Source organism: Anabrus simplex, chromosome 2 (genome assembly GCF_040414725.1).
Source record: "Anabrus simplex isolate iqAnaSimp1 chromosome 2, ASM4041472v1, whole genome shotgun sequence".
Lineage (NCBI taxonomy): Eukaryota > Metazoa > Arthropoda > Insecta > Orthoptera > Tettigoniidae > Anabrus > Anabrus simplex.
The window spans coordinates 262,547,424-262,575,265 of NC_090266.1; the positions used below are offsets into that span (position 1 = coordinate 262,547,424).

At 38.2% G+C, this 27,842-nt stretch overlaps 1 protein-coding gene across 1 annotated transcript in view; it reads left to right on the forward strand.

Annotated features, from left to right (window-relative positions):
- The window catches only part of LOC136862772 (serine/threonine-protein phosphatase 5), a 239,688-nt gene that overhangs the window by 91,881 nt on the left and 119,965 nt on the right, over positions 1-27,842 (forward strand). Inside the window, exons 2-6 of the mRNA XM_067139018.2 lie at positions 321-559; positions 13,088-13,241; positions 13,346-13,467; positions 15,072-15,236; positions 21,977-22,082. Of these exons, the coding sequence (XP_066995119.1) occupies positions 321-559; positions 13,088-13,241; positions 13,346-13,467; positions 15,072-15,236; positions 21,977-22,082 (786 nt within the window). The remainder of the gene's footprint in view (positions 1-320; positions 560-13,087; positions 13,242-13,345; positions 13,468-15,071; positions 15,237-21,976; positions 22,083-27,842) is intronic.

Genomic DNA, 27,842 nt, shown 5'->3' on the forward strand with positions numbered 1-27,842 from the left:
TGTAATAAATGTGTATTGAATAGCTGGAACTCTTTCTTAATTTGAATTGTAACTGTCTTCAATATGGACCACTATAAAAATTTTAAATTATTATCTTGAATGTCGTTGCACTTATGCTGAAAAAATTGATCTCTTGGATAGTTCAGTTGGATCATTTGGATGAGAATGGCTTAAGCTTGGCTACTGTTTGGCAGATCATTTTCAAATTTAGTTGAATATTATGTGATAGGAATATTTACTATTTAGTGTCTGAATGGTCCATAATTTTCTCTCAGTTATGTAATTGAAATGTTACAGTACTCAACTTCTTCTGATTTCAGATCAAGATTATAATAGAGCAATTGAATTATACACTAAAGCTATTGAGTTAAATCCTTCAGCTGTGTATTATGCTAATAGAAGTTTTGCATATCTTAAGACTGAATGTTTCGGTTATGCATTGAATGATGCTTCAAAAGCCATTAGCTTGGATAGTTCCTATGTGAAAGGATATTATCGAAGAGCAGCAGCTTATATGTCTATGGGCAAATTTAAACTAGCTTTAAAGGATCTCGAAACGGTAAGTTGTAAGTTGTGATTTATAATTTTATGTATCTTTCACCTTCATTTTTTTCAATTTTCTTAGAATGTGTACAAAAATATAATTTTATGCATTTGCTGCTTTTGATTTTATGGCATGTGAAGCAAGACAAACTGTTTGGAAATCATGAAGACCTTTCCTTAGCTTCCTCAGGAGAAATCTGCATTGACCTCTTTCACATATCTGGCTCAGTTATCCAGAAAGAGAGGGAGATTGTGTGCCATAAACTTATAGATGACAATGTGGTTTGAGTAAGGCACGTCATGAGAGAGAAACCACAGGCTACTGCATCAGCTCAGTAGAGAGACTGGGTTGTCATGTGGCTGTTGTCATACGGCTGTGAATAAAGTCATTAAACTCTACCCATACAAAATTACACGACTGCATGCGTTGGGAAATCCTGATTTGCCAGCCTGCATACATTTTTTGTTTGTTTTTGTTTTGTGGGCAACTGTGAGACTGAGGGATGTTGTTTACACCAGATGAGTGTTGGTTTCAGTTGACAGACTACATAAACACTCAGAACTGCAGAATATGGGTATCAGAGCCATCCAGTGAGCATGTGGAGGTATATGTGAACCGTTGCACAGAAAGGGACCTAAAGTCGGCAGTGGAAATTACACAGCAGAGCTGAACAAGGTGTCTGGTGCGTAAAAATTGCAATTCTATATTTTGACTTCTTACACTACCTTTAACCAGTGGCGGCTGGTGCAGAAAATAAGTTGTGTGCTGTAACCCATCCCCCGTCCAAAAATAAAAATATTTCGAAACTTATGCGGTTTTCAAGAGGCTCTCCACTGAGTTTTTCATACTGAACAAACACGCAAACAACCCCAACACATATACACATTCCTCATACAAAACTAATTAAACACACAATAACACTTTCAATCGCAAAACATTCACAAACTCAGAAACACTTGCTGTGAGCCCGCAAAAACAGAGCTTTGCAACGTTATAAAAATCATTGAAATAAAATCAGCAATGTCGTAATGCAAGATTACATGTTATGTTGTTATAGTGAAATTTATGTCCGCCTCCGTAGTGTAACAGTTAGTGTTATTAGCTGCCATCCTCGGGGGCCCGGGTTCGATTCCCGGTACTGCCAGAAATTTAAGAAAGGCAGGAGGGCCGATATGTGGTTAAAATGGAACATGCAGCTCACCTCCATTGGGGGTGTGTCTGAAAAGAGCTGCACCACCTCAGGATGAGGGCACGAGTTTAGTTAGTGAAATTTATAAACTAGACATTTTGTAATTAAAGGACATCACAACATCAAGTCCTTTATTTTGATAACATAAAAAGTACATATTTTATAGTTCATCAATTTAAAAATGTGGCTATGGAGTAGGCAAGTTGGGTGTATTAAGAGACCTGCAGCTGATGGCTTTCTCTACAGTATTTTGTTTCATGTTTGCTTTGAGCGATCCACTCGTAAATACTACCGCTGAGTCACCTCCCACGTTCTCATATCGGTCGAAATGCTGGTGTGACCAGTGCTGCCTCTCTGTGGCCGAACAAAGACTCGCTGTGAAGTGATGTCTTGGCTGCTCTTTACACAACCTATTGAAGAAGTTAGGCACGCATGCGCAAAAGGCAGAGTTCCTGCTTTGTGGCAAAAGGCTTAGAAATTCTCGCTGAGACACGCTGAGCTGTGATATGCACAGCCAATACCCAGCATGGAGCGCACGACTAACGTGGTTGTGAGGAGAGTTGAATGATTTGTTATTCTTTGGCTGGCGTCATTTTCATTGCACTGTATGTGATTGTAGATAATATTATTAAAGTCATTCATTTTTCAAATAGACAATGTGCTGCAGCACTTCAGCACATAAGGTACGGCCACCCCTGCCTTTAAGTCTTCTTAATAAAGTAAGTTACAGAACAGTTCAATTCTTTGCCTCTAGATGTCATGAAATGTACTTTTTTTGAATTGCCATACAATAATAATACAAGTATGCAGTATATAATGTTACATAGTAGAAACCTAGTGTAGACACTTCAACATATAATACATAACTTTGCGAGTAAATATATATTTGCATCTTAACTTAAAATGCTTTTAGAAGAGAGAGATGTGTTCATTATGAATGCCTGGGACTAGGGACCTGAAAAATTAGCATCTATTTGTTTCAAAATTAGCATCTATTTTTCCAAAATTAGCATCTATTTACAAAGTTAAAATAATCACATGGTATTATTAATTTTAACGATTCAAAGTTTATGAATGTGCAATTATTGTCCTTGGTTCACACACAATACAAATTCATTGTTCATACGAAAGCATTGTCAGTACTTCGGCATTGTTTTTTTCAAATTGCACCGTCTGTCTGTAATCACTGTGTTGTAATGAGACAACACGCGCTCACTATCTACATTATTCGTTGGGGTCCACAACAACTCAAGACAGTATTTAGCAGATATGCTGAACTCTGTCTGAACTGCAGTTAATGCAAGCATGACATCACATTTTTCACTTTCTTTCATCTGGGTTTGAATTGCATGTTTCAGAGAACAGTAACCAGACCAGATATTGTTTTGTGAGAGATCTGTTACTCCAGATAATTTCTCAAGCTCATCTAATTTATCAGTGTTATACAGAATTATATTTTTTGGATACAAAGCTTGAGAAATTGACACAAAATGCTTATGGTTGGGGTCTTTAGCTTTCAATGTGGCTAGCTTGCACTGTGAATAATGAGCAGCTTTGACAAATGTGTCTCTACATGCAGCCTGCTGTAGAGGAGTGAGCTTAATCAAAGCATCATTAGTTGCTGCACAAAAATTCCCCTCACAAATTAAGGTAAAACTGGCGTCAAGGTTATATAGTTTGGGGTAAAGGAGATGAGAGGTAGGATACAGAGACCCTTCAAGTTCAGTAAGGAGGTCAACCAATCCAGCTGCATGATCTGTGACAAAAACCATGTGGGAGTGAAGCCTATTCACTTCTCGGTCACTCAGATCAGTCAGGTACCTTCTGCTGCATCATGACAATGCATCTACACACAGGGCTGCCAGAACAAAGGACTTTTTAGAAAGGGAAAAGTGCGAGTGTTACCTCATCCCCCCCCTATTCACCTGACCTGGCCCCATGTGACTTCTTTCTGTTCCCTAAGACCAAGGAAAAAATATGTGGGCAGCGGTTTTCGTCAGATGAAGAGGCCATTGCAGCGTATGAGAGTGCACTAAGTGACACCCCGAAAGAAGCTTGGACTGAAACGTTTTCTAAGTGGTTTCAGAGAATGGAAAAATGTATATGTGCTATGGAAAGTATTTTGAAAAGTTGTAATTGTTGTTTCGCAAATAAATTTTTTTTCTCACACTCTGCTAAAAGCTTTCGGTATAGCCCTCGTAATTATATTTTCGCTTTCTTGTGTTCATAAATGCAGACTTTACCATTGCAACCACATGATTTAAATCTGTCATGACCATGACCCAACTATTGCCAACCAAGCTGATCTTATGTGCCCAGCACTGTACATGCATTAAATGACCCGCTATGACCACACTTAATATTTCATAACACCGGGTCATGTACGGGGCACTGTTACTAACAAACAATTTAACTGCGTCATATGGTACACTATAACTGCACAGAGCTTCTAAACAACATGAGAGCAGTTTGTAGCATTTCCTGCATCAAGATAGTTCACAGAAACAACGTGCAGCTCTCTTTTTGATCTGGCTGGAACTTAGAATATGGTGATAAAAACAACACGGCCCATTCCATCTGTAGTTTCATCACAGAGTATGTTGATGTTCTTCCCCACTAGAGCCTCTGCTGTTCTTTTCTGGTGGTCAGATGCAACTTCTAGAAAGGAAGAAAGACCTCAAATTATAACAAAATAATTTAAAATTACTGGATCAATTGGGTATGGGTAACATAGTTCGATATGGAAATCGCACTCAAATTCGGTATCCTTCAATTTTTCACGTGGTTTCGATGTCGTAATACCTAAACCGTACCCAATCAATGAAATAGAAACTTGCCCTGTAAATATACTTCACGTAGAGTTCTCACACATGACAGCTCTTCATTTGAAAACTCAGTAATCCAGGCTCTTAGCTCCTTGTTTTCCAGCTTTTCTAGAGGTATATTTGCTTTGGCAAATACTTCAACTGTGCGTTTTGAGAAGTTATCTCTGGAAGTTTTTCGTCGTTTACAACTATCTAACTGTGTAAGCATAGAAGATTGCTTTCTTCGAGACGTACTAGCAGCAGGGGTTGAACTTTCGTTATCGCGTCGCTTACCCACGTGTTTATCAGATTGAACATGTTTCACAATGCTATCTTTTTTTTTTTTCCCACCCAACTCTGCAATTACAATAGTTGCAAAACACTGTTGCTGAATCTGTGACATATAAACCATCCTTTGCATATTGCTGAGCCCTTTCGTGCGCAGTTTTTGTTGTGCGCCCCATAACCTAAATGATCGCGCGACTTGCTACTCTTCACTAGTTTCAATTTTGAACAACAGGAAAACAACGCTGTGTCTATCTTGTTATTTCTGTGACACTCGATTTACATTTCAATAATAATCGATACAGATCTTATCTCCCTTGCTATTCCCATTGTAAATATCAATTAAAGTCAGCAAGCAGCAATCAATCGGCTACTTCTCTTCATCGATCAGAACGGTCGAAAGATTTATGCATCATATTTTGAGTATTTCTGACGATTTTGCCGGTAAAATAGCGCATTTTTGTAGAATTTGCACCAGAATCGCATATTCATACTAATTTTGTATTTTGGGTCACAATTCACACTTTGTTGCACTTCTATTTATGCATAAAAATGATTTTATTCCACATTAGAATTACCGTAGGCTTGGATTCAGTACAAGATTTAAAAATTCGCATTTATTGCAAATGCGAATTTTTTTCAGGTCCCTACCTGGGACCCACCTGCCCTCCCCAAAAGGAACACATATTTGTATAACATAACGGGACATTTCATGCACCATTGTCCATTAGTTGACCAACTATTAGCAGTGGTATTGGCTGACATGACATCATTCCCAGAATTCATAAGTCACAGTTTCTGTAAAAATGAAATGGCGTATGGCTTTTAGTGCCGGGAGTGTCCGAGGACAAGTTCGGCTCGCCAGGTGCAGGTCTTTTGAATTGACGCCCGTAGGCGACCCGCGTTGTGATGAGGTTGAAATGATGATGAAGACGACACATACACCCAGCCCCCGTGCCAACGAAATTAACCAATTAAGGTTAAAATTCCCGACCCTGCCGGGAATCGAACCCGGGACCCCTGTGACCAAAGGCCAGCACGCTAACCATTTAGCCATGGAGCCAGACACAGTTTCTGTTACCAACCTGCAGAGAATGAAAACACAAGAAAAGGCTCTGTTAGTGGCTGTAACCTATCTTTGCAAATCCAGGCCATTCTCTGTTGTGAGAACAGTGGCCCCTTTAGAGTCAGCCTCCCTTCGAGAGGCTTTTATCTATGGTTGCGGTGCATACTGACTGCATGGCAAGAAAAAAGGTAATTTTGTATCTGTAACCTGTCTTTTGCAAACCCCTAACCTGGAGGCCTATGCCCCCAGACCCCATTTGCTTGTAACAGTAATTACTCTGGGGGCTTAGCGCCCCCTTTAATTTTTTTATTACCGCGGTGCATACCGTCCGCACGACACTCACTCACATATATGTGACCAGTTGTGCAGAAATGGACCCAAAGTTGGCAATGGAAATTTTACAGCCGAGCTGAAGAAAAGTGTCTGTGATGTAATAATTGCATTTCTTTGTTTTGACTTATAGCACTACCTATTGGTCTTCTTAATAAACTAAGATATGCAGCAGATCAAATCTTTGCCACTTGATGTCATGAAAACTTTGTACAATTGGTAAAAGAATAAGTGAAAGCTGTAAGTGCATATTTTGCAAAATACAGTTTTCTTACTAGCAACAGTCAAGAAGTATTGCACTTAAAGGCATGAGCTCTTTGTTTAAATGCTCAGTATCTTATGCCAATTTTAGAACCACAAAGAACTTAAAAAATGAAATATCCAACTTTCAGTCCTTTTTTTGCACAACAGGTCACATATATAAAAATACTGTAAGTATAATAAAAGGAATATTGAAAACCTACCTTATTGCAGGGTAGGGTAGAGTTCTCCGGCTGCTCAGAAGAAATGATGCACTCTCTCTGGTAACGGAAAACCACTCTTGAAAAGAAATTCCACACCATAGTGTATGAAATGTCCCTTTTTTCTTTCGAATGCTGAAATAAAGTAGCCCCCCACACTTCAGATGACGCCACCTATTCTCAGTATTCTGCTTATGAACAGAAAGCTCACCACCCGGCATGTGACGTCGAGGTGAACAAATTCCTCAGCCTCTAAGCAGTCATTTACTTTCCAGCAATGGGAAATAATTATTGAGCCAAGCAATACCCACTCTTTAATTAAAGCCAACAGTGTATCTTTATCTCGTCTCTCAATGGAAACAACAAAGAAATTCATAAAATTCTCCCTTTTCACTCCAAAGAGCCACTGTTCTGTAATTCTCCGTCCCCTGGGATATTTGGATCTCCTAAATTTATTTCAGTTTCCACCACCAATTTTTTTTTTTGCGTGCATGTGCCCCCCCGCCACACACACACACACACACACACACACACACACACACACACACACACACACACACACACACACACACACGACACACACACCACACACACCACTAGTCAATAATAGTTTTTCTTGCTACACCTAGTTCCAACTGCAGAAGAGGGGTTTGTGGCTTACTCAGCAGACATCACAAAATAGAAAAGAACCCTATCTGATACAAAGATAGCCTGGACTTTTTGAAAAAGGTTTTCTTCCTTCCACTAATGTTCCACGAGCACTTGACACCAACTACGCGTCGATTGCTCTTGTAAATAATGTTATTTCTAATAACACTCAACTTTGTCATCCCTCCACACTTCTCACAATTCCTCTCCCTTGTTATTAAACCATGGCATTTATAAAGGTTCAAAAGCTCCTCTAAATTATCCTCGAAACCACTAAAAGAAATAATTTTCAGTTCACAACCTCTACACAAAATATTTAAATTTTAACACTAATGATGGACTTTAGTGTCCGAAAACCAGTTATGAATTAAAATTAGTGTGCTGATACGACTGTATATGATTAATAATAATAGAAGTACTACATCAGCACTGTTATTAAGAAATGGCTTTGATATTTTATAATGATTATAAGGCATGTGCCTGTCACACAAATAGTTAATCATTGGAGAACTGTGTGAGAGATACATTATAGTGTCTACTGGGCTTGTCACACAGTTCACACACACATAATGCGTCATTAGGGACATGAAACTCTCTCCTTCTGCGTACACAAAAATGAAAACCATGGATTGCAAAATGTGTCATGGTGTCATGTAGATTGTAGTTGGCTCTTTTCAAGTCAGATGAGAGCATTGCCTCTGTTCCGTAAAAGTAAATCCATATTTCTTTCTTCTTTACTTGAAGCTGTGAACAGTTCCTGATATTGACCAGTATATGGTAGTAACAAATTTATTCTTATGTACTCGATAAGAAATTGTTCATTAGCAAGTTCATATGTCAGCCGGAATGGAGTGAATTTTGAGACACAACACCTTCTGTAAGGAGGTAGATTTGAACTGTTGTATTTCTTCCAGATTACTTTTAGTCAAACAAATCCATATTAGTTCCATACCATAAGTTAAACTAGTGGCTAAGGACAGCCTATGCAGATGCTGTATATATTTCATAGCTATTAGTGCAGCAGTCACTCTGTTTCTCACATGATTTGTGAAGGTGATTCCCATTGTCTGTAGAATTACTCCTAAATAATGTACCTAGTTGAAATTTTTTACTTTAGTTTATGGCAGATTTCTCTGTTTGTAGTAAATCTTATCCCTGTTTGATACCTTACCTCATTTATGGAAAGCCATATGAACTCTTTTATTCTTGCCTATCCTTAATTTGTTTCTCTGTGCCAAATGAGTAGGTGATTCATACATTCTTGCAAATCTTCCAAATTACCATCTATTATCATCTGTGTGAATATAAAGTGATACCTTATCTTCCAACAAATCTGTGATATCAGCTGTTGCTGAAATAAACCGTAGTGGACTTATTGGGTCACCCTATAGGGCACCATTTAGCTCCATAATTGGATTTTAGAACTGAAGGCCATTGGTAATGATCACAATGTTATAAGGCAAAGTGGTAATTGTAATCATTTTCAAATAATTCCTTTCACCAAGTACAGTCTGAAGTTTGTTGTTTATGACCTGGTAGCTCAGAAGATCAAATGCCTTCTTAACATTTACAAAAACAATATGAAATTTTCTTCTATGGTGTCAAAGCGCCTCATCAGTATCATATAATACCAATATAAATGGTCCGTTATTGGACATTAGAAATTTTCCAGCTAACTCATTCCTGGTTACCAGCATTTTGCCCTCGTGTGCTAGGTTGGGCTCATCAGTTGGTACCTAGTACACCCACCAAGACGCTGGCTAGTGCGTACCGTGGAGGCCACTGCATAGGCTACTTGGGGCCACCGGCAGTGCCAATGCACTGAGAGACTTTGTCTCTTTACCAAAAAGTGATGCCTGCTTGTCTATCAACATCTATATCATCAATATCAGACATTAAGTTTCTTATGCACATAGCGTTGATTTTACCCTTTTGGAAACCAAACTATTGATCTGGGATTTTGCTGGAAATTTTTTCTACCTATCTCTCCATCAGAATTCTTGTAAAAACTTTGAAGATGGAGATCTCAAATGCTATTCTTCTATAGGAGTCTGGGGAGCGGCACTTCCTTTACTTTTATAAAGTAGCGTGATGCGAGATAGTCTCCATGATATGGTATTGTGTTAGCTTCAAGTCAGTATTCTGCTCAGATAAGGCATTGCCTCTTTCAAATGTTCATTATGTGTTTCATATGGTCCTGAGGCCATCACATAACGATGACAGTGAATCTGATAAGGATATGGATGATTATGAAATTAGTGAAGAAACATTACTAGTCATAGTTTCAGTTGATGATGTTCCGTTTGTAAGTCAGGTAAAGTGAATAATTTTATATTTTTGCTGAAACGATGTCGTTCTACCACCAACTCTACAGATTTTTGCTATTTAGGTCATTGATTAAGGCTTGTCATGGCGACTAACCTATTTATGGAGTTTCAATTTCACAGAACCTGTTCTTATAGATTATATCACATGATCATCTATTTATAGTGCTAGACTTGATAATATAGCTTTTCGACTTGTGTCATATCAAGGAAACAAGGTTAAATTCTTTACATTTTGCAGTGAACTTTTGTCCACATCTTCAGAAGAAAATCATGCCATTCTGTTGTAAAGAAACTAAAGATTTATTGTGCCCCCACAACCTGAAGTAATTGAACAAAATTCTTCACCTGATGTAACGAATGATATGACAGCGGCCAGATTTCAGCAATCTAACTAGAGAAGGAGGCGATGCAGAAGTCTTCAGGAGGAGGAAAACGAAGAGAACAGTGCAGAAGAAGATCCCTTACCCTCAAATCCTAGTACTCCAGTCAAGCGTACCTGGTGGCGTATAATTTAAGACAGTGTCTGTGCCATGTGTGAATGGTTAGCTATTGTAGATGTTCATTCTAATAAAGGGTCTTTCTAAACTTTTAAATAAAAAATAAACTTTTCACACTTAATTTGATGTAAGTTATGTCATTTTATGTTCTGCGTATGTTTAGCTTAAAAATAATTAATTGCTAATCAGACAAGACTGGGTAAGTAATATCACATAGATAAGCAATGTTTTTCTTGTTCTTACATTCGTTTTTAATGTGTGATTGATAATAATGAAACCTTCTTTCTTAAATACTTGAAAAGTTTGTATAATAAGTAATAAAATAAGCAAAAACTTCAACTGCATTTTTCTCAGAACACATTTTCTTAATGTAAACAGTCAATAATTAATATCTACTAAAATATTGTGCCTAGAAGCATGGACTTTTTTTAGATGCTCAGTATCTTATGTCAATTTCAGAATCACAAAAATCTCAAATGGAAAATCCTACTTTAGGTCCCTTATTGCACAACAGGTCACATATTTATTCCTTGTTCCTTTATTCCTTTGTTTTGTAGATTATTCATTTTTTTGTGGAGAACATTGATTAGTTTATATGAGCTGTAAGGTAAAACTGTATTGTTGAAAAGAACTGATCCTCTGCTGAGTATCAAAAACTTTCCATTTATTACATTTGTAAACATGATAAGTTAGTTATAACTGCAAGAATTGCAGAAGCATATGGAAGAAGTTGAAAATGTGAACAAGGTTAAATTCACACTTCTCTTCAATATATCCATGCTATGGAACATCTACCACTCCACACTAGCTCAAAGTCACCCATACCGTGATGTTACAGTATGAAGTGACAGACTTTATCTTCTGCACGCTTTCTTGCTCCACGTCAATGTTGTCATTCATTTGAAGTTGATGTCGTTCAAGGCTGAAAAGGATTGATAACTCCGTAGAAAAAACAAAATGAAGAGAAACGATGCTTATACTGATATGGTCATAAAGTACGGTATGACTGTCAAAAGTCTGCATTCATATCTTTTTTAAGGAATATCATAAATTTATGGAAAGAAAGAGTGATTCAGGAGCACTAGACAAGTCTGACTTCCGTATGGTTTGTGTAGAGGTGTCTGTAATTTATTGCAGGCTTTCTTTCTGTTGTTTTGTTGTCGCTATCTTCAGTTTCACTATTCCCAATAGCATGTAGAAATTTGTAATACACGTTCTAATAAGGTTCTTAAACAGAACATTATCATTTAATTCCAATTTCATCATAATTCCAACATTCTGTATTTTAAAATAATTCAGTATTTTATTCATATCGATTGTCTTTATTTTCCACATCCATCTTTCAACACAAATATTGCACCCCTTATACCAGTTAATGTAACAGCTTCAGTTTTTTCCAATGCAGCTTCATGTCTACACTGGTGATAAATTAAAAACTAATCATGCACCAGTGTGGACAGCATCCAGTGCATTCATGGGAGGCATGTGCTGAACTAACTCAGTGTTGAAAGCAGTACTGACAATTGAAAGCAAAGTTGAAGAGGAAAGTGCACTGGTGTGGATATAGCTCACAAGGTTTGTATACATGCCATGTTGCTCAAAAAGTATACAGTTAGATATCTTTCTCTTTGTTTATGGACTTGGTATTTTTTTCTAATCCCTAACATATCAAGCTCTTCATTTCATATTTTTTCTTTGTTTACACAATAATTTACTCTTTATCCTGTCGTATCCTAGATAGTATTTTCCTTGACTATCTCTCATTGCTCTTCTTATTTTTCATGGAAATCTGCCCTCTGACACTCTGGTCTGGTGAATTTATTTGGCCTTCACATTCAAATTACGATGAGTGATATTGACTTCATTGCTATTTTCAGTGATAAGTAAATCACCATGTTGAATGCCTTAAACCATTTTGGAACATTCTGAGTTGTATATGAGGGGTACTCTACTTTCGTGGACAAGATGCCAGCTGTAACCTTTCAGTATAATGCTCGTCTGCTGAGATTTGCTATAAAGTCCTTGTTCACTAAAGTACCGGTATCCATTAACTCGATTAATCTCTCATTGAACAACAATGATGCATTCCAAAAGGGTTGAATTTGATCCATTGCGGTAGTTCATTTATAATTAAAAGCAGTCGTGTAACCGAACGGAGCCAAGCTCTGCATTTGGATACAAGTAGGTTCGAACCCCACCATTGGCTGTCCTGACAATGTTTTTTTTGTGGCTTCCCATTTTCACTTCCAGGAAAATGCCGAGACAGTTCCTGTTTATAGACCATAGCCGATTGATTCCTTCCACCTCCTTGCCCATTTTCATTCACCATCATTCAGTTCATCTTCATTAGCTCCTCAGCTGAGGTTTTTGGCATCAGGAAGGGCATCTGGCTGTAAAGACATGCCATGCAATTTTTCATCTCGCCTCATCGCCAAGTATGTATTGGGAAACGAGACTACACATGCAAAAACAGTAGTGTAGTTGGTATCATTCATTGCCATTTCTTATCACCATTATATAACGGATATCAACATTGAAGAATTAAAATTTAGTCTTATTTCTTGTATCACTGCTGAAGAATCATCAGGCTTCCATTCATTAAAGTATTAAGGTGTACATCACTACTACATAGTGAGCCACGTGATGGCAAATGTGGTTAGTTACTTTATCATTAACAGAACAGCAGTTAGATTTCATTTGAATCTTTCTTCTGAGAGAACTAGGCAAAGGTCTTAACTTCACAAAATGTCAAAATTTCCAGGAAGTTGAATTTGTTTCACATGCATGATTATCATGCCTAGTCTCCTGGGATGTGAAAGCATAAATCAGAATATTTACTTCATAATCAAAGAGAATCAGTTCCAATTTTCTTGAAATTTCTGAAAAATAACTGTTTCCATGTGTGTGTTCATAATTCTGTTTTGTTGCTTATTCAGGTTACGAAAGCAAGACCTAATGATAAGGATGCTAAAATTAAGTTTACCGAATGCAGTAAAATTGTTAGGCAAATGGCATTTGAAAGAGCCATTGCTGTAGATGATACCAAAAAGAGCGTTGCTGAAGCCATTAGTGCTGATTTAGAAAATATGGGTAGGTATTTATTTACATTTCTTTGTTAGTGGAATGAAATGAAACATTTAGTTTAATAGTGAACTAAAGCACACTACCTAGTAAGAAATATTTGTATATTTCAGTAATTGAATCTGACTATGCTGGGCCTATGCTTGTGGATGGTACTGTGACTTTAGAGTTTATGTTATCTCTCATGGAAACATACAAGGCAGAAGGCAAACTTCATCGTAAATATGCATATCAGGTATGTTCAATTCTCCTTCATTATTTGGGCACTATTGATTTGCATTAATTGGGAGTAAAGTTCTAATTAACAATCACTTGGGTTTTTCTGGGCTGAAGAGTTGTTGTTATTCTCTATTTTTAACCATCAGCAAGGTGTAGTACCTGTTTCAGGAATATCCAGAAGTCGTGAGATACTTGCACCATATACAGTGGAGTCACGTTATTAGGACCACCTACTACATCCGAAGTTGGTAACACATAGCCTGTGAACTATGTCCCATGTCTTGAATTGGTGTGGTGGGTATACGATAAGGTGTATTATAGACTCTCTGAACGCACGTCACTCGCTGCTGTGAGTAAAACGGGTGATTTATCCGAGTTATGAAAGGGGGAAGAAACCAATGTGAAAGGCAAACGCTAGCTACAAAGGTGCATGAGGGCCGCTCGATATGCCACAGGGGGGCAGTTCACTGTCAGAATGAGCCTGTGGGCTACGAAACTTGTGTCTAAAATGACAGTTGAGCAAACCCTGCTGAGGCAAACAGATGTTTAGTGCACCTCTGCTAATGAAGATGTATCTGAAACAAATGCTTGAATTGACACAGCAATATCGGATTTGGAACTCTACTGATTGGTTGAAGGTTGCCTTCTCCATTGAGTTCACTTTTGTGTTTCATTGCATGGATGGACATTGGCGTCTCAGGCATGAAACTGTGGAAAACAAATACCTGTAACTATTTTTAGAAGAACACAAGCCGATGGCAGCAGCATTGTAGACTGAGAAATATTTCCATGCTATTCTGTGGAGCCACCCACGGATGTGGAAGGTGCTCTCTCTCTCTCCATTTGTTTGTGAATTCATCCTTATAGATCACATACCTAAGTACATCGGCATGTGTTCTTCGTCTTCCGTGGAGTGGAGGGGATATTCCAGCAAGATAGTGAACATGTTACAAAGATACAAATGTCTGACAGTGGTTGAAAGAACATGACCAAGACTTCAGAGTACTTCCCTGGCCCCCTAATTACCCGAGAGTTGTGCCCAGTTGAGCATCTGTGAGACAACCTTGATTGTCATGTTCGCTCTAATGAGTCCTCTGCTATGCACCCTCCAGCATGATTCAAGGTGCCTGTGGTGGCTAGCTGCCAGCACCTTACTGATTCACTCCCACCCCATCGAACTGCTGTCCATGCAACACACGTTGGCTACTCTGGACATTGGTAGGTAGCTATAATAACGTGAGTCTACTGTGTTAAACGTTGTGTAAGAGTATACAACTCGAATTGCATACCGGTAACTAAATATATAGCTATGACAGTTGATGTCTGACTGAAGATATGTCTATTGAAAAAAAGATTTAGGGCTATAGTTACTCTGTGCAATTTTATTGTGCCTTATTGAACAGACTAATATATATGAGACGGGTGGTGGTATTTTGTTGCATACTCAGGTTAGAAAGATAACCCTAATAATTAGGATCCTAGAATTACATTTACCAATTGCATGTAAGTGACAAATATAATTTGTTGTTAATTTCTTCCAGTTATTATACAGATTTCAGCATATTTAATTGTTTGTATTTAAATATAATCATCCCAATTAATTTTAAATATGTCTCTCAGATATTATTACAGGTAAAGCAGATGTTCATGACATTACCATCCCTTGTTGAGATATCAGTTCCTGATGACAGCAAGTTTACTGTATGTGGAGATATTCATGGCCAGTTTTATGACCTAATGAATATATTTGAACTTAATGGACTTCCATCACCGACAAACCCATATGTATCCTTTTATAATTTTACTGAAGTTAGTTTTGTGAATTCTTAAGTGTGGATAAAGGTATTGGAAATTAAGATTTTATTTTTTCCCCCTGCTATTCTTACTCCCACCATCTGTAGTATATACTCATATTTGTGAGGTGTTAACTTACCTTCATTTTTCCTGACTTTTTAATGGATTTAAAAATGATCAGGCAGTGAGATTAGTGAACTGTTATATATGTTTAAACCTCTTAACCGGGGAGTTTCGACTGAGAAACCAACATTTGTAGCGGGGAATATATTTTGACTGAAAATAAGTTAATTCGTCATGCCCATTATCATGATGTGGGTGACAAGTTACCTCTTCATGCCCATTATGCTTCCGCAAATGATGAAGGAACTCGTCCCACTCATTATTTATTTATTTATTTATTTATTTATTTATTTATTTATTTATTTGTGTCTTTATTAAGTGGCGAAGTTCGGGCTCATGGCCCTCTCTTACACTTAACCACATACAATTTTTATTTTTATTTTTACAGTATTATTCTAAAATATCATTGTAATCAATTACTGTTATTGAGATATGTGGGTCAGATAAGGAATTACAATAATACAATTAATTAAGGTTACTACTGATGAAAAATTATAGGATAAATAGAATGGATAATAACAAAAAAATATCAACTTATAACCTAAAGAATATATCTACAATTAGCTTAAAGGAAAACTTATTCAAATATGAGACTAAAATAAATTAACTGAATATTAGTATGTTACAATCTGAGTGTACTAAAATCTATGTTACTATGTAGTCTGTTTCTACGAACAGTCTATAGCCTTAAATGAGAGTAGTAAGAATGTAAATGGGATAGCCTAAGAACTTAGATCTAGTACATAATTTTTGGTTTAATTCACACGTCATTCACTCTTACATTCATTTGAGTCAACTGTACATACTCTGGAGGAATTTACGGTAGGCTGTTTTAAATGTCATAGACGAGCAAGACTTTTTAATATCTTCCGGGATCGTATTCCATAATCTCGAAGCAGAGACCAGGAATGAATGGCTGTAGGTATTTGTTCGATGCAGTGCTATTTCAAGTAGTGATCCGGAGCGAGTGTTCATTTTGTGAAACGAAGAAAGAAGCCTAAAATTGGATGACAGATAGGTGGGGCTGTTTCAAGAAAGCAACTGATAGACAAGGGTCATTTGGTGCATTTTTCTACGGTCATTTAGACATAGCCATCCCAGCTTTTTGTAGTATGGTGTTATATGAGCATCATGTCAGAGCTGGAAGCCATATCGAATGCAAGAGTTCTGTACATGTTGTAGCTTTGTTGCTTGTTCACAGGTTAGGTCACCGGGCGAGATGGCCATGCGCGTAGAGGCGCGCGGCTGTGAGCTTGTATCCGGGAGATAGTAGGTTCGAATCCCACTATCGGCAGCCCTGAAAATGGTTTTCCGTGGTTTCCCATTTTCACACCAGGCAAATGCTGGGGCTGTACCTTAATTAAGGCCACGGCCGCTTCCTTCCAACTCCTAGGCCTTTCCTATCCCATCGTCGCCATAAGACCTATATGTGTCGGTGCGACGTAAAGCCCCTAGCAAAAAAAAAAAAAAAAAAAGGTTAGGTCAGTCAATAAACTGTCACAGTAGTCAAAGATAGGAAATAGAAGTGTTTGTATGAGTTTTAATTTAAGGTCCAGTGGGAGAACATTTTTATGATGCTTCAAAGGATAAATGGATGCATGTACTTTTCTGGACACATTAGTTATATGCTCATTCCAGGTCAGAGTCTCGTTTAAGATGACCCCAAGGTTTGTAACAATCTTGGAGTATGGCACTTCGGTATCATCAATGGTAATTGGAGGAGGATTGTGATTACTATTTAGAGCACATAGTAATTTTTTGTGTCCAATTATTATGCTTTGGTCTTTCGTGGGTTGATGAGTAAGGCATTGTTTCTGGCACACGTTGTGAGTCGTCGTAGGTCTGTATTCATATGCTGGATCGCTTCGCATATACTATCTACACTGGTATGGTAATATACCTGTAGGTCGTCAGCATACAGATGGTATTTACAGTGGACAAGTGGGGACGAAATATAATTGATATGCAGGCTGAATAATAAAGGACCCAGCATGGATCCTTGAGGCACGCCAGATAATTTGATAGCCCATTTGAACATAACATCATTTACTGAGACACACTGATGACGATTTGTGATGTAGGATATAAAGAAATTGAGCGCATTCCGGTCGACGCCAAGGGAGCGCAATTTTGAAAGGAGTAGTTGTATGTTGACTGTATCAAATGCACTGCTAAAATCAAGGAGTGTGAGTACCGTCACCTGTCGTTTATCCATAGCAAGCCTGATATCATTTGTCGTCGTACTGTGGCCCTTCCTGAAGCCAGATTGCAACGGGTCTAGTAGTGAATGATTTGTGTGATATTCAGTTAGTTGCTTGTGAATTAGTCGTTCAAGGGCTTTTGCAAGCGGAGGGAGTATTGATATAGTGTGGTAGTCTGATGGATAATTTGATGTGGTGTTCTTTAATACTGGAATCGCTAGAGCATCCTTCCAAATGTCTGGAAAAGTTCCTGTATTTATGCTGTAATTGAAGATATGAGTAATGATTGGTAATACTGCACCGATGACATTTTTTATGAAGCCTATTGGAATATGATCTGCTCCTTTCGCTTGAGATTTAATGCAATTTAAGATTCGTTTTACTTCGTTTAACGGGATTCCGGACTGGGGTCGAGTTTCTTTGATTTGTTTACCAGTGAAATGAGAGTTAAGTGTGTCCAGCGATATTGTTGGAATATGAGGTTCTTTAATTTTTCCTGTTCCTATTGAACGTAACTGATTCCACGCATTAACTGTATTGAGATTTTTGGTTTGATTTCTGATATATTTAAATTTACTGTTTCTAATTAATTATTTCGTTTTGTTCCGTGGACGACAGTATTGTTCGAAATCCGTTTGCTCTTTTGTTGCTCTGTACCGGCGAAACAAAGCATCACGGCGGGCCATTGTTGCTTTTATCTCAGTGTTTAACCACGGAGCAGGAGAGCGAGAAACCCTTGCCTGCAGAACGGGAGCATGCTTGTCATAGAGTCCTAACAATAAGGAGTTAAATTGATGTACTTTCAAGTTCACGTCGTGCAATTGTTGTATGGCATCCCAGGGCAAATTATATGCATCATATTGTAGTAGAGATAAGTCTATATTTTTCATGTCTCTGTAGTTTATATACTTAGCTTTACACTTCGGCACCCGCAGTGAGTAACACAGATAAGATCGTGTATAGAGATACCAGGGACAGAGATTTGTCCGTGCTTGACAGCCTTATGGGGATTATTTGTCACTAAGTAGTCAATTAGAGTGTGGGTTGAGCCGTTATGTGTGTGTACGTGATTAGTTGCGTCTAATGGTAAGATGGTCATATCCATTGAAACGAACAGTCTGCGAATTCAGTCCGAGTCGCTAGTCTGGGTCAGGAGATTTATGTTAAAATCACCGAGCATTATGATGTGTTCGTAACCTGGTATAAGTTTCAGCAGATCCGCTTCAAGTGCGTCTATATTACTTACCTTGGGTGGCTACTATTAACACTTTCTGGTGGTTGACAATCGCCTCAAGGAATATATATTCAGTATGCAAGGTGTCATTAGGAGAAGATTTACAGATTATTTTGCTCTCAATGTCATCTCTACAGTACATTGAAACACCACCACCTCGTTTACCTGCGCGGTCATTCCTGTATAAAGTATACCCATCAATTTTTACAAGCACGGAACTGATACTGTTAGTCAACCAAGTTTCACTCAGACCGATTAAATGCATATTTGTATCAGTAATTATAGAACGGACTTCGTCAAAGTGACTTAAAAGTGATAAACAGTTAATGTGGCAACATTGCAGGGTTCTAGGAAACTGCGACAAGGCACGTTTCAATAGGATTCCAGTGGTCTCGGGTTGGGGTAGGGGAGCTACTGGTGATAGTGAAAGAGGGTTGTCATTGTCTTGGAATACGTCCAGGTCAATGGCATGCAGGAATTCCTCATCCGCTACAAGCACAGGCTCATTAGTCTTAGCCATTATCATGCATAATTGAAGAAACACTTACCGAGAATTTCCAAGGTACATTCGCTGACTCAATTCGCACACACTCAGACACACACACAAATATATACACATGAAAACTACTGAACATTTTAAGACTTAAAATTTAATTCACTGTTACACCTGCTGAGTTTAGAGTTCTGTTCAAGTCACCTACAGTACTAATATATTCTTTCCTTCTATTACTTAGTAACACTACTATGTGTCCTTCGACTGTCCATACCCGCTTATGTCCTAGGATATCCTTAGCTCTGTTTAGAATCTGTTCCGGATACTCGTAAGCGATTCAGTTATTAGAAATTTAGATCCTTTGAGAAGTTTTTTTTTTTAACTCTCCAAACCTGGTTATGATCTTGAAACCTACCGAGCTCGATAGCTGCAGTCGCTTAAGTGCGGCCAGTATTCAGTATTCGGGAGATAGTAGGTTCGAACCCCACTGTCGGCAGCCCTGAAAATGGTTTTCCGTGGTTTCCCATTTTCATACCAGGCAAATGCTGGGGCTGTACCTTAATTAAGGCCACGGCCGCTTCCTTCCCACTCCTAACCCTTCCCTGTCCTATCGTCGCTGTAAGACCTATCTGTGTCGGTGCGACGTAAAGCAACTAGCAAAAAAAAAGATCTTGAAACCTAAGGAAGTTCACGATGATCGGTTGTCTTCCCGTCACTATGGCTTCAGCTGTTGTACGTTTCCGCTCACCAAGCCTGTGGCAGCGGTCAATGTCTCCTAGTGAGATGTCCGGTTGTAGCTTATCATTGATGAAGTCCGTAACTTTTTTATACACGTCTTCATCAGGTTCCTCGGCAACACCGTGCAATAGGAGGAAGTTACAACAGCTATACTGAGCCAAATCGTCAATCATTTCTTCATGACGGGTTAGAGTCTCATCCATCGTCGATATCTTAGTCCTTAGTTCAGCAATTTCAGTGGTCACTTGGTCCTTGAAGGTTTCAAAGTCAGCAGCCAGGCTCTGTATTTCTTGTCGTGGGTTGGTAGTAGTGTCGCCAGCACTGGTGGTCGCTGCTGCTAGGCGAGCTTGGAAGTCACTCAGTTGACTTTCAAAGACAGTTATTCTTTGATTAGCTTCTTTAAGTGTCATGTTTTAGTGTTATATTTCAACTAGAACACTGTACAAATGTTTTCCGTGACAGAGTTCGTACCTAGATGTGGTTGTTCTTGCTGTTTTCGCAGGATGTAACAAAGAGCACTTAGCACTCACACTGCACCGGCTGCCATTTTCTCCAGGCTATGTGCTTCTGCGAATGATGAAGAAACTTGTCCCACCCATTATGTACTTCCGCGAATGATGAAAGAATTTGTCCTGCCCATTATGTGCTTCCGCAAATGACGAAGGAACTCGTCCCGCCTGTTACGCGTGTATGCCCTCATGGAAGATGAGTTATCTAGCCTGCCCATTTTGACATAAATATATCTTACGACTGGTGGTCATCTGAAAATTTGTGTTATGGAATTTAGCATCACAAAAGGTGTGATGGAAGTGTAACTCTTGCAGGCTGTGATGTAAGGTATGGATCGATGGTCATACAGTGTTACGTAGCAACCGTGCAGGCTATGTCTTATGGCTGGTGAACATCTGAAATTAGAAGCCGTTGATGGATGGCCATGACCGAGAGACATATTTATGATCATTTGATTTTCGCAAAGGGAAAGGTGGTTTCTGTTGATTTGCATTTGTTATTTCAAACCATAATTCAGTATTTGATTTGACTTCTTGCAACTCCTTCAATATTTATTTTACTATTCGATGCAAACATAAAAGGACCACTAAGGGTTACCTTGGCTATGCCAGTGCGAAATGGCTGCATCACTTGTTGTAGGCAAGCTAATATCTTCTCCCTCTCCTTCATTTTCAGTAGCAAGTTCACTGTCACTATCCATCTAATTCATCATTTGAATCAACGAGATGAACAGTTTTATCATCCAAACGAGCACGCTTAGCCATTATGAATAGTAACACAGTAAAGGTTTCCACCTATTCAATACTAATATGTATTTACAATATTATAAATTACATGGAACTAGTTTCGACCCACCTAGGGGTCATCATCAACCATATTAAAGCATACATAAGTTTTTTGTCGAATCCTAAAACATGTTATTTTTAACTGTAATAATTTATAAAGTGAAGTGTGGTAATGAGATGAGAAATGTTAGTATGGTACAGGTGAGTAGTAATTAATAATAATAATACGAGAAATATATATACAAAGAAGTTTGGAACAAAGTACAAGTGGTGTAAAAATATAAACTCATGGATATCAGTAGTCCTCGTACTAAAGAATACAATGTAAAATAACACGGAAGAAAATAAAATGAAAATAAAATAAAATGAAATATTGGCACGCAATGTGGCGTAGCAAGTCGGGAACCTACTGACATCGATCATAGAACTACACTCAGCAACAATAAGAGATGAGGTAACACGACCCGTCCACCAGATAACAATTTTCGAAGGCTCTAGATGAGTTAACTTGTCATTACCCGATTGAGTAACAATTATTGATATATGAATTAACTCGTCACGCCCAGATAAGTGGTTAATGGAGTGTTTGAATATAATTCAGTGCCTTTATTATCTCTTATCAATAAATATTCCTTGACATAATCTAGCTTTTCAATGGAGATTTTGTGGATCGTGGGTCTTTCTCTGTGGAGTGTATATTTGTCCTGTTTGGATTCAAACTGCTCTATCCAAATCACTTTTATATGGCAAGAGGTAAGTACCATATGTTATTACCTCAAACTTTTTAATATCTGGCAAATGTATTTACTATGTTTTCACTTTGTAGAGAAATGTTTTCAAGAAAGCTCTTGTAGGTGTTGACCATGGTATTCAACGTTAACCCATTCGCAGTTGGCCTTTTAAATCTCTCGCTGGCACTAACATGTTGCCCAAATAAGCCTTGTGATTTCACTGTGTGCATTGAATTGGTAAACAATTCATATCTTTGGTCATTTTTTGTGATATTTGTATGAAACTACAGTGATTGTGAATCTTTCCTCTACATACTTAAAAAGTTACAGACTTATTACATCAGTACTTGAGGTATTATATTTAGTTTTATCTCACTGATTTTTAGAAAGTTTCTTTGCAAGAAAATGAGAACAGTAGTTAAAAATTGTGTTCAGACTGTACAATCTACACGGTCAGATGTTTCCGCTTGTGTTATGAAAGAAACCCAGATGGAGTTCAATGGCAGCAGTGTATTTCCTCATACCGGTACTCAAGTAGATGTGCTGGCTAATTTCTCACTACGAGTTACAAAAGCAAACAGCTACAGTCTGACACTTTTGTTTACCTTTTAATAAAGATAAAACCAACCAAAAACCAAACCCCATGGCACTACAGCCCTTGAAGGGCCTTGGCCTACCAAGCGACCGCTGCTCAGCCCGAAGGCCTGCAGATTACACGGTGTCGTGTAGTCAACACGACGAATCTGCAGATTACACAGTGTCGTGTGGTCAACACGACCAATCCTCTTGGCCTTCACTTTACAATGGCGAAAAATGAAAGTATCCTCCTATTCAATACATCATATATTCCGTCATTAGACGGAGTAAACAAGTTCACGTCATTAGACGGAGTAAACAAGTTCAATGACGGAATATATGATGTATTGAATAGGAGGATACTTTCATTTTTCGCCATTGTAAAGTGAAAACCGTCAATACGGAATGATTCTAATATCTTGTAATCCTCTTGGCCGTTATTCTTGGCTTTCTACACCAGCGCCGCCATCTCACCGTCAGATAGCTCCTCAATTCTAATCACGTAGGCGGAGTGGACCTCGAACCATCCCTCAGGTCCAGGTAAAAATCCCTGACCTGGCCGGGAATCGAACCCCGGGCCTCCGGGTAAGAGGCTGGCATGCTACCCCTACACCACGGGGTTTTAATAAAGATACAGACCTATAAATAACACATGGGATTACACATGTATTATATGTATATTGAATATTTAGATCAGATCACTCATAACTGTGGCTCAACAATTAGAGGATGTCGATGAGTTTGCGAAATGTAGTTTTGATTTGTGCATCAAATTTGATAGCAGCCATTCATATCTATTTATTGCTTCTAGACAACAGATTGTAATGAGTTGGGATTTTAAAATCATTGAGGATTAATTGACTAACCAATCATTATCATCATTCATTTTGTCACTTTCATTGGCATTGGTAGAAAATCTAAGTAAGTTTGCTATCTAGCAACCCCCTTACAGTGGCAATTGAGACCATCTAATTGGTCTGAAATTAAGTAGTCTAATCTAGGTTGCGGCTCTTTCTTCACATTTCAAGAGCTATGTTAGTTTACATCATTTTTTGAAATGGAACAAGCAGCTGGCTTATGTCTCACTATGAATTACAAAAGCCAATACTCATTGTTTCACTGATGCACCTCTTCTTTAATGACCTCATCAGTTGCATGATTATAATCAGAATATGGGGAGAAGGTAGATTTAGTTGGTGAAGTGGCACAGGCATATCGATCAAGAGGAAAAATATGAAGTGGTTCTATAAATTGTTCCTTCACTTGTTGGACATAGCTGTTTACAACAGCCTGGTCATTTGGAGAGCCTTAAATGTAGGGAAAAGAATGATACATGTCAATTTCCATCTTGGGGTAACATGCAACCTGCCAGAACAAGACCATCTACATGGAATAAAAAGATCAAAAAGCTTTCGCCCTTTATGCTTAAAGAGAGACATTTCATCTCCAAGATACAAAACTAACAGATGCAAGCAGGTTCAACAAAAGGTGTTCTCCAATGTGCTGTATAAATGCAAAATGCAATGTAATGAGAGTCAACAAAGAAACCAGAAAATATTTATTTGGTGTTTTTTTTAAACTGCCAGCATTCAAACTTCAGTTGTAAACTTGCACGGAAAAAAGGTAATCTTCTCACCTAGTGAATGGGCGGATGCTATCTTGAAATGCAGGAACAAAAGTAATAGTACCTGTATGAAACTTGAGAAATTCCTATCAAGCAAAGAATTATGTGATGCAATCATGAAGAAGGCGGTAATTGAGAATATCACATTTTCTTGGCTGAAAATCCACATAATATTTGTTAGAGAAGAGCCTTTTAAGTTATATTATGAAGAAAATATTCAAGATGCTTTTTCCTTCGGAAGTGTTTCCTTGTACTGTTCTGAACAAAAATCATACAAGAAGGATAATCAAGAACAGGAACCAATTGTTTTGCTTGAAGAAGCTGAATCCGTATGCAGCTCCTCATCTGGGGGCAAAGGAGAAGAAAAGGGATATGATGGACTTACTGAACTACATACCACCAAGTGCACCATGCCTACTTCCAAACCCTGCTTATCTGTAATACTGTTGAGGACATAGGCCCATTGGAGGATATGTACATAAAGAGGAAATAAATTGACCAAGTGTGTATCGGGGTTGGGTAACAGCTCAGACTGACTGCGCCCGAGGCTAACTCTGGCCCGGGTATTTGTTATATTGTCAACACAGCCAAGACGAGAATCGCTCAGAAAGTATACATACCACTTTAAAGAACTTTTATAACAGCTATACCGTGCGTTAGTGTCCTCTGTCGTTGTTTTCTCGAACATATAGCAGCTTGTTTTTGCTCGAGTTCGCTTCTACACTCCATGCTTCCAGCCTTGCTTCTAGCTGCTCAAGGCGCGCGCTTTCAGAGTTTTGTTTACATCGTGCAAAGTGTTCAGACTGCATTTTGTTTCTGCTCTAATGATTGTATCATTGAATGAAGGTGGAATTGTCGAGATTTTAGAAGATATTTTTTATGACAGTGGTTCAGAAGAAGTGGTAGATGATTCAGATTTAGACCCTGATTTCGAACTTCATGTTAGTGATGAAGGTATTTATAACCTATTCTATCATACTCCACCCAGGTGTGATTTTGCACTTTGTAGTTTATTTAGCTAATGTATCATGATCTTCATATGGTTTGATTTTCATTTAGAATGAAGTGACGCCAGCGATGATAATTCAAAGGCAGGGACTGATTCACATTCGCCGGGTACTTTTGGTGATTTGGATGCACCTGCAACACCCGTGCAGATAAAGGAAAAGCGGAAAATGGGAAAGTAACGAGGAAAGAGACATACTGGTGGTATCCAATGTGTTCTGTAGCACTTTATGTCCCTGAATGCTTCAAACTATTCCGCACTCAAGCTCATTGTTATTGTAAGACTTTGTTGTCAGACTTTTTTGTTGTTGTTGCAAAAGGCATACCGTTGGAAAATGTGTAATGCGAAGAGTATTCAATAGATCTTAATGCAAATTTTTAATCTGTAGAATAGACACTTTTAATTTTTTGATGATATGTATGTGTTACAATTGCAACCTACCTACTATTTTTTACAATTTTTTAAAAACCTTCAAAATATGGCAGTCTGCCTGCCCACATGCCACCTTAAGACACGGTATCCAATGTGTTAAGCTTTAGACAAAATCATATACAAAATTGACCTTCATTTCATTTATAACAGTGTACTAGCTGATAAACTTTTGCACTCTGGGAGATGACATGTTTGAAGCCCACCATCGGCAGGCCTGAACATGGTTTTCTGTGGTTTCCGTTCACACCAGGAAAATATTGGGGCTGTACCTTAATTAAGGCCATGGCCCGCTACTTTTCCAAACCTAGCCCGTTCCCTTCCTTGCATCACAGAAAACATTTGATATGTTAGTGCGACATTAAACCTCTAGCAGTTTTGTATTATTTTGTTTATTTTTTCAGTCAATCAGTCAGTCAATCAATCAATCAATTAATAAATCAATCATTCACTACTGATCTGCATTTGGGGCAGTTCCCCAGGTGGCAGATTCCCTATCTGTTGTTTTCCTAGCCTTTTCTTAAATGATCACAAAGAAATTGGAAAATTATTGAACATTTCCCTTAGTAAGTTATTCCAATCCCTAACTCCCCTTCCTATAAACGAATATTTGCCCCAATTTGTCCTCTTGAATTACAACTTTATCTTCATATTGTGATCTTTCCTACTTTTAAAGACACTACTCAAAACTTATTCGTCTACTGATGTCCTCCCACGCCATCTCTCCTCTGACAGCTCGGAACATACCATGTAACATCACATGTAACATACCATTTAATCGAGCAGCTCGTCTCCTTTCTCCCAAATCTTCCCAGCCCAAACTTTGCAACATTTTTGTAACGCTACTCTTTTGTCAGAAATCACCCAGAACAAATCAAGCTGCTTTTCTTTGGATTTTTCCCAGTTCTTGAATCCAGTAATCCTGGTGAGGGTCCCATACACTGGAACCATACTCTAGTTGGGGTCTTACCAGAGACTTATATGCCCTGTCCTTTACATCCTTACTACAACCCCTAAATACCCTCATAACCATGTGCAGAGATCTGTACCCTTTATTAACAATCATATTTATGTGATTACCCCAATGAAGGTCTTTTCTTAATTAACAACTAGGTACTTACAATGATCCCCAAAGGGAACGTTCACCCCATCAACGCAGTAATTAAAACTGAGAGGACTTTTCCTCTTTGTGAAACTCACAACCTGACTTTTAACTCCGTTTATCATCATACCATTGTCCACCGCCCATCTCACAACACAATCGAGGTCACCCTGCAGCCGCTCACAGTCTTGTAACTTATTTATTACTCTGTACAGAATAACATCATCTGAAAACAGCCTTATCTCTGATTCCACTTCTTTACACATATCATTGATAAATATAAGAAAACATAAAGGTCCACTAATACTGCCTTGAGGAATTCCCCTCTTAATTATTACAGGGTCAGATAAAGCTTCGCCTACTCTAATTCTCTGAGTTCTATTTTCTAGAAACAGAGCCACCCATTCAGTCACTCTTTTTTCTAGTCCAATTGCACTCATTTTTGCCAGTAGTCTCCCATGATCTACCCTATCAAATGCCTTTGATAGGTCAATCGCAATACAGTCCATTTGGCCTCCTGAATCCAGGATATCTGCTATTTCTTGCTGAAATCCTACAAGCTGAGCTTCAGTCAAATAACCTTTCCTAAACCCAAACTGCCTTCTGTCAAACCAGTTATTAATTTCGCAAACATATCAAATATAATCAGAAAGAATGCTTTCCCAAAGCTTACATACAATGCATGTCAAACTGACTGGCCTGTAATTTTCAGCTTTATGTCTATCACCCTTTCCTTTATACACAGGGGCTACTATAGCAACTCTCCATTCATTTGGTATAGCACCTTCAACCAAACAATAATCAAATAAGTATTTCAGATATGGTACTATATCCCAACCCATTGCCTTTAGTATATCCCCAGAAATCTTATCAATTCCAGCTGCTTTTCTAGTTTTCAAATTTTGTATCTTACTGTAAATGTCATTGTTATCATAGGTAAATTTTAATACTTCTTTAGTGTTACTCACATCCCCTATCTGGACATTATCCTTGTAACCAACAATCTTTACATACTGCTGACTGAATACTTCTGCCTTTTGAAGAT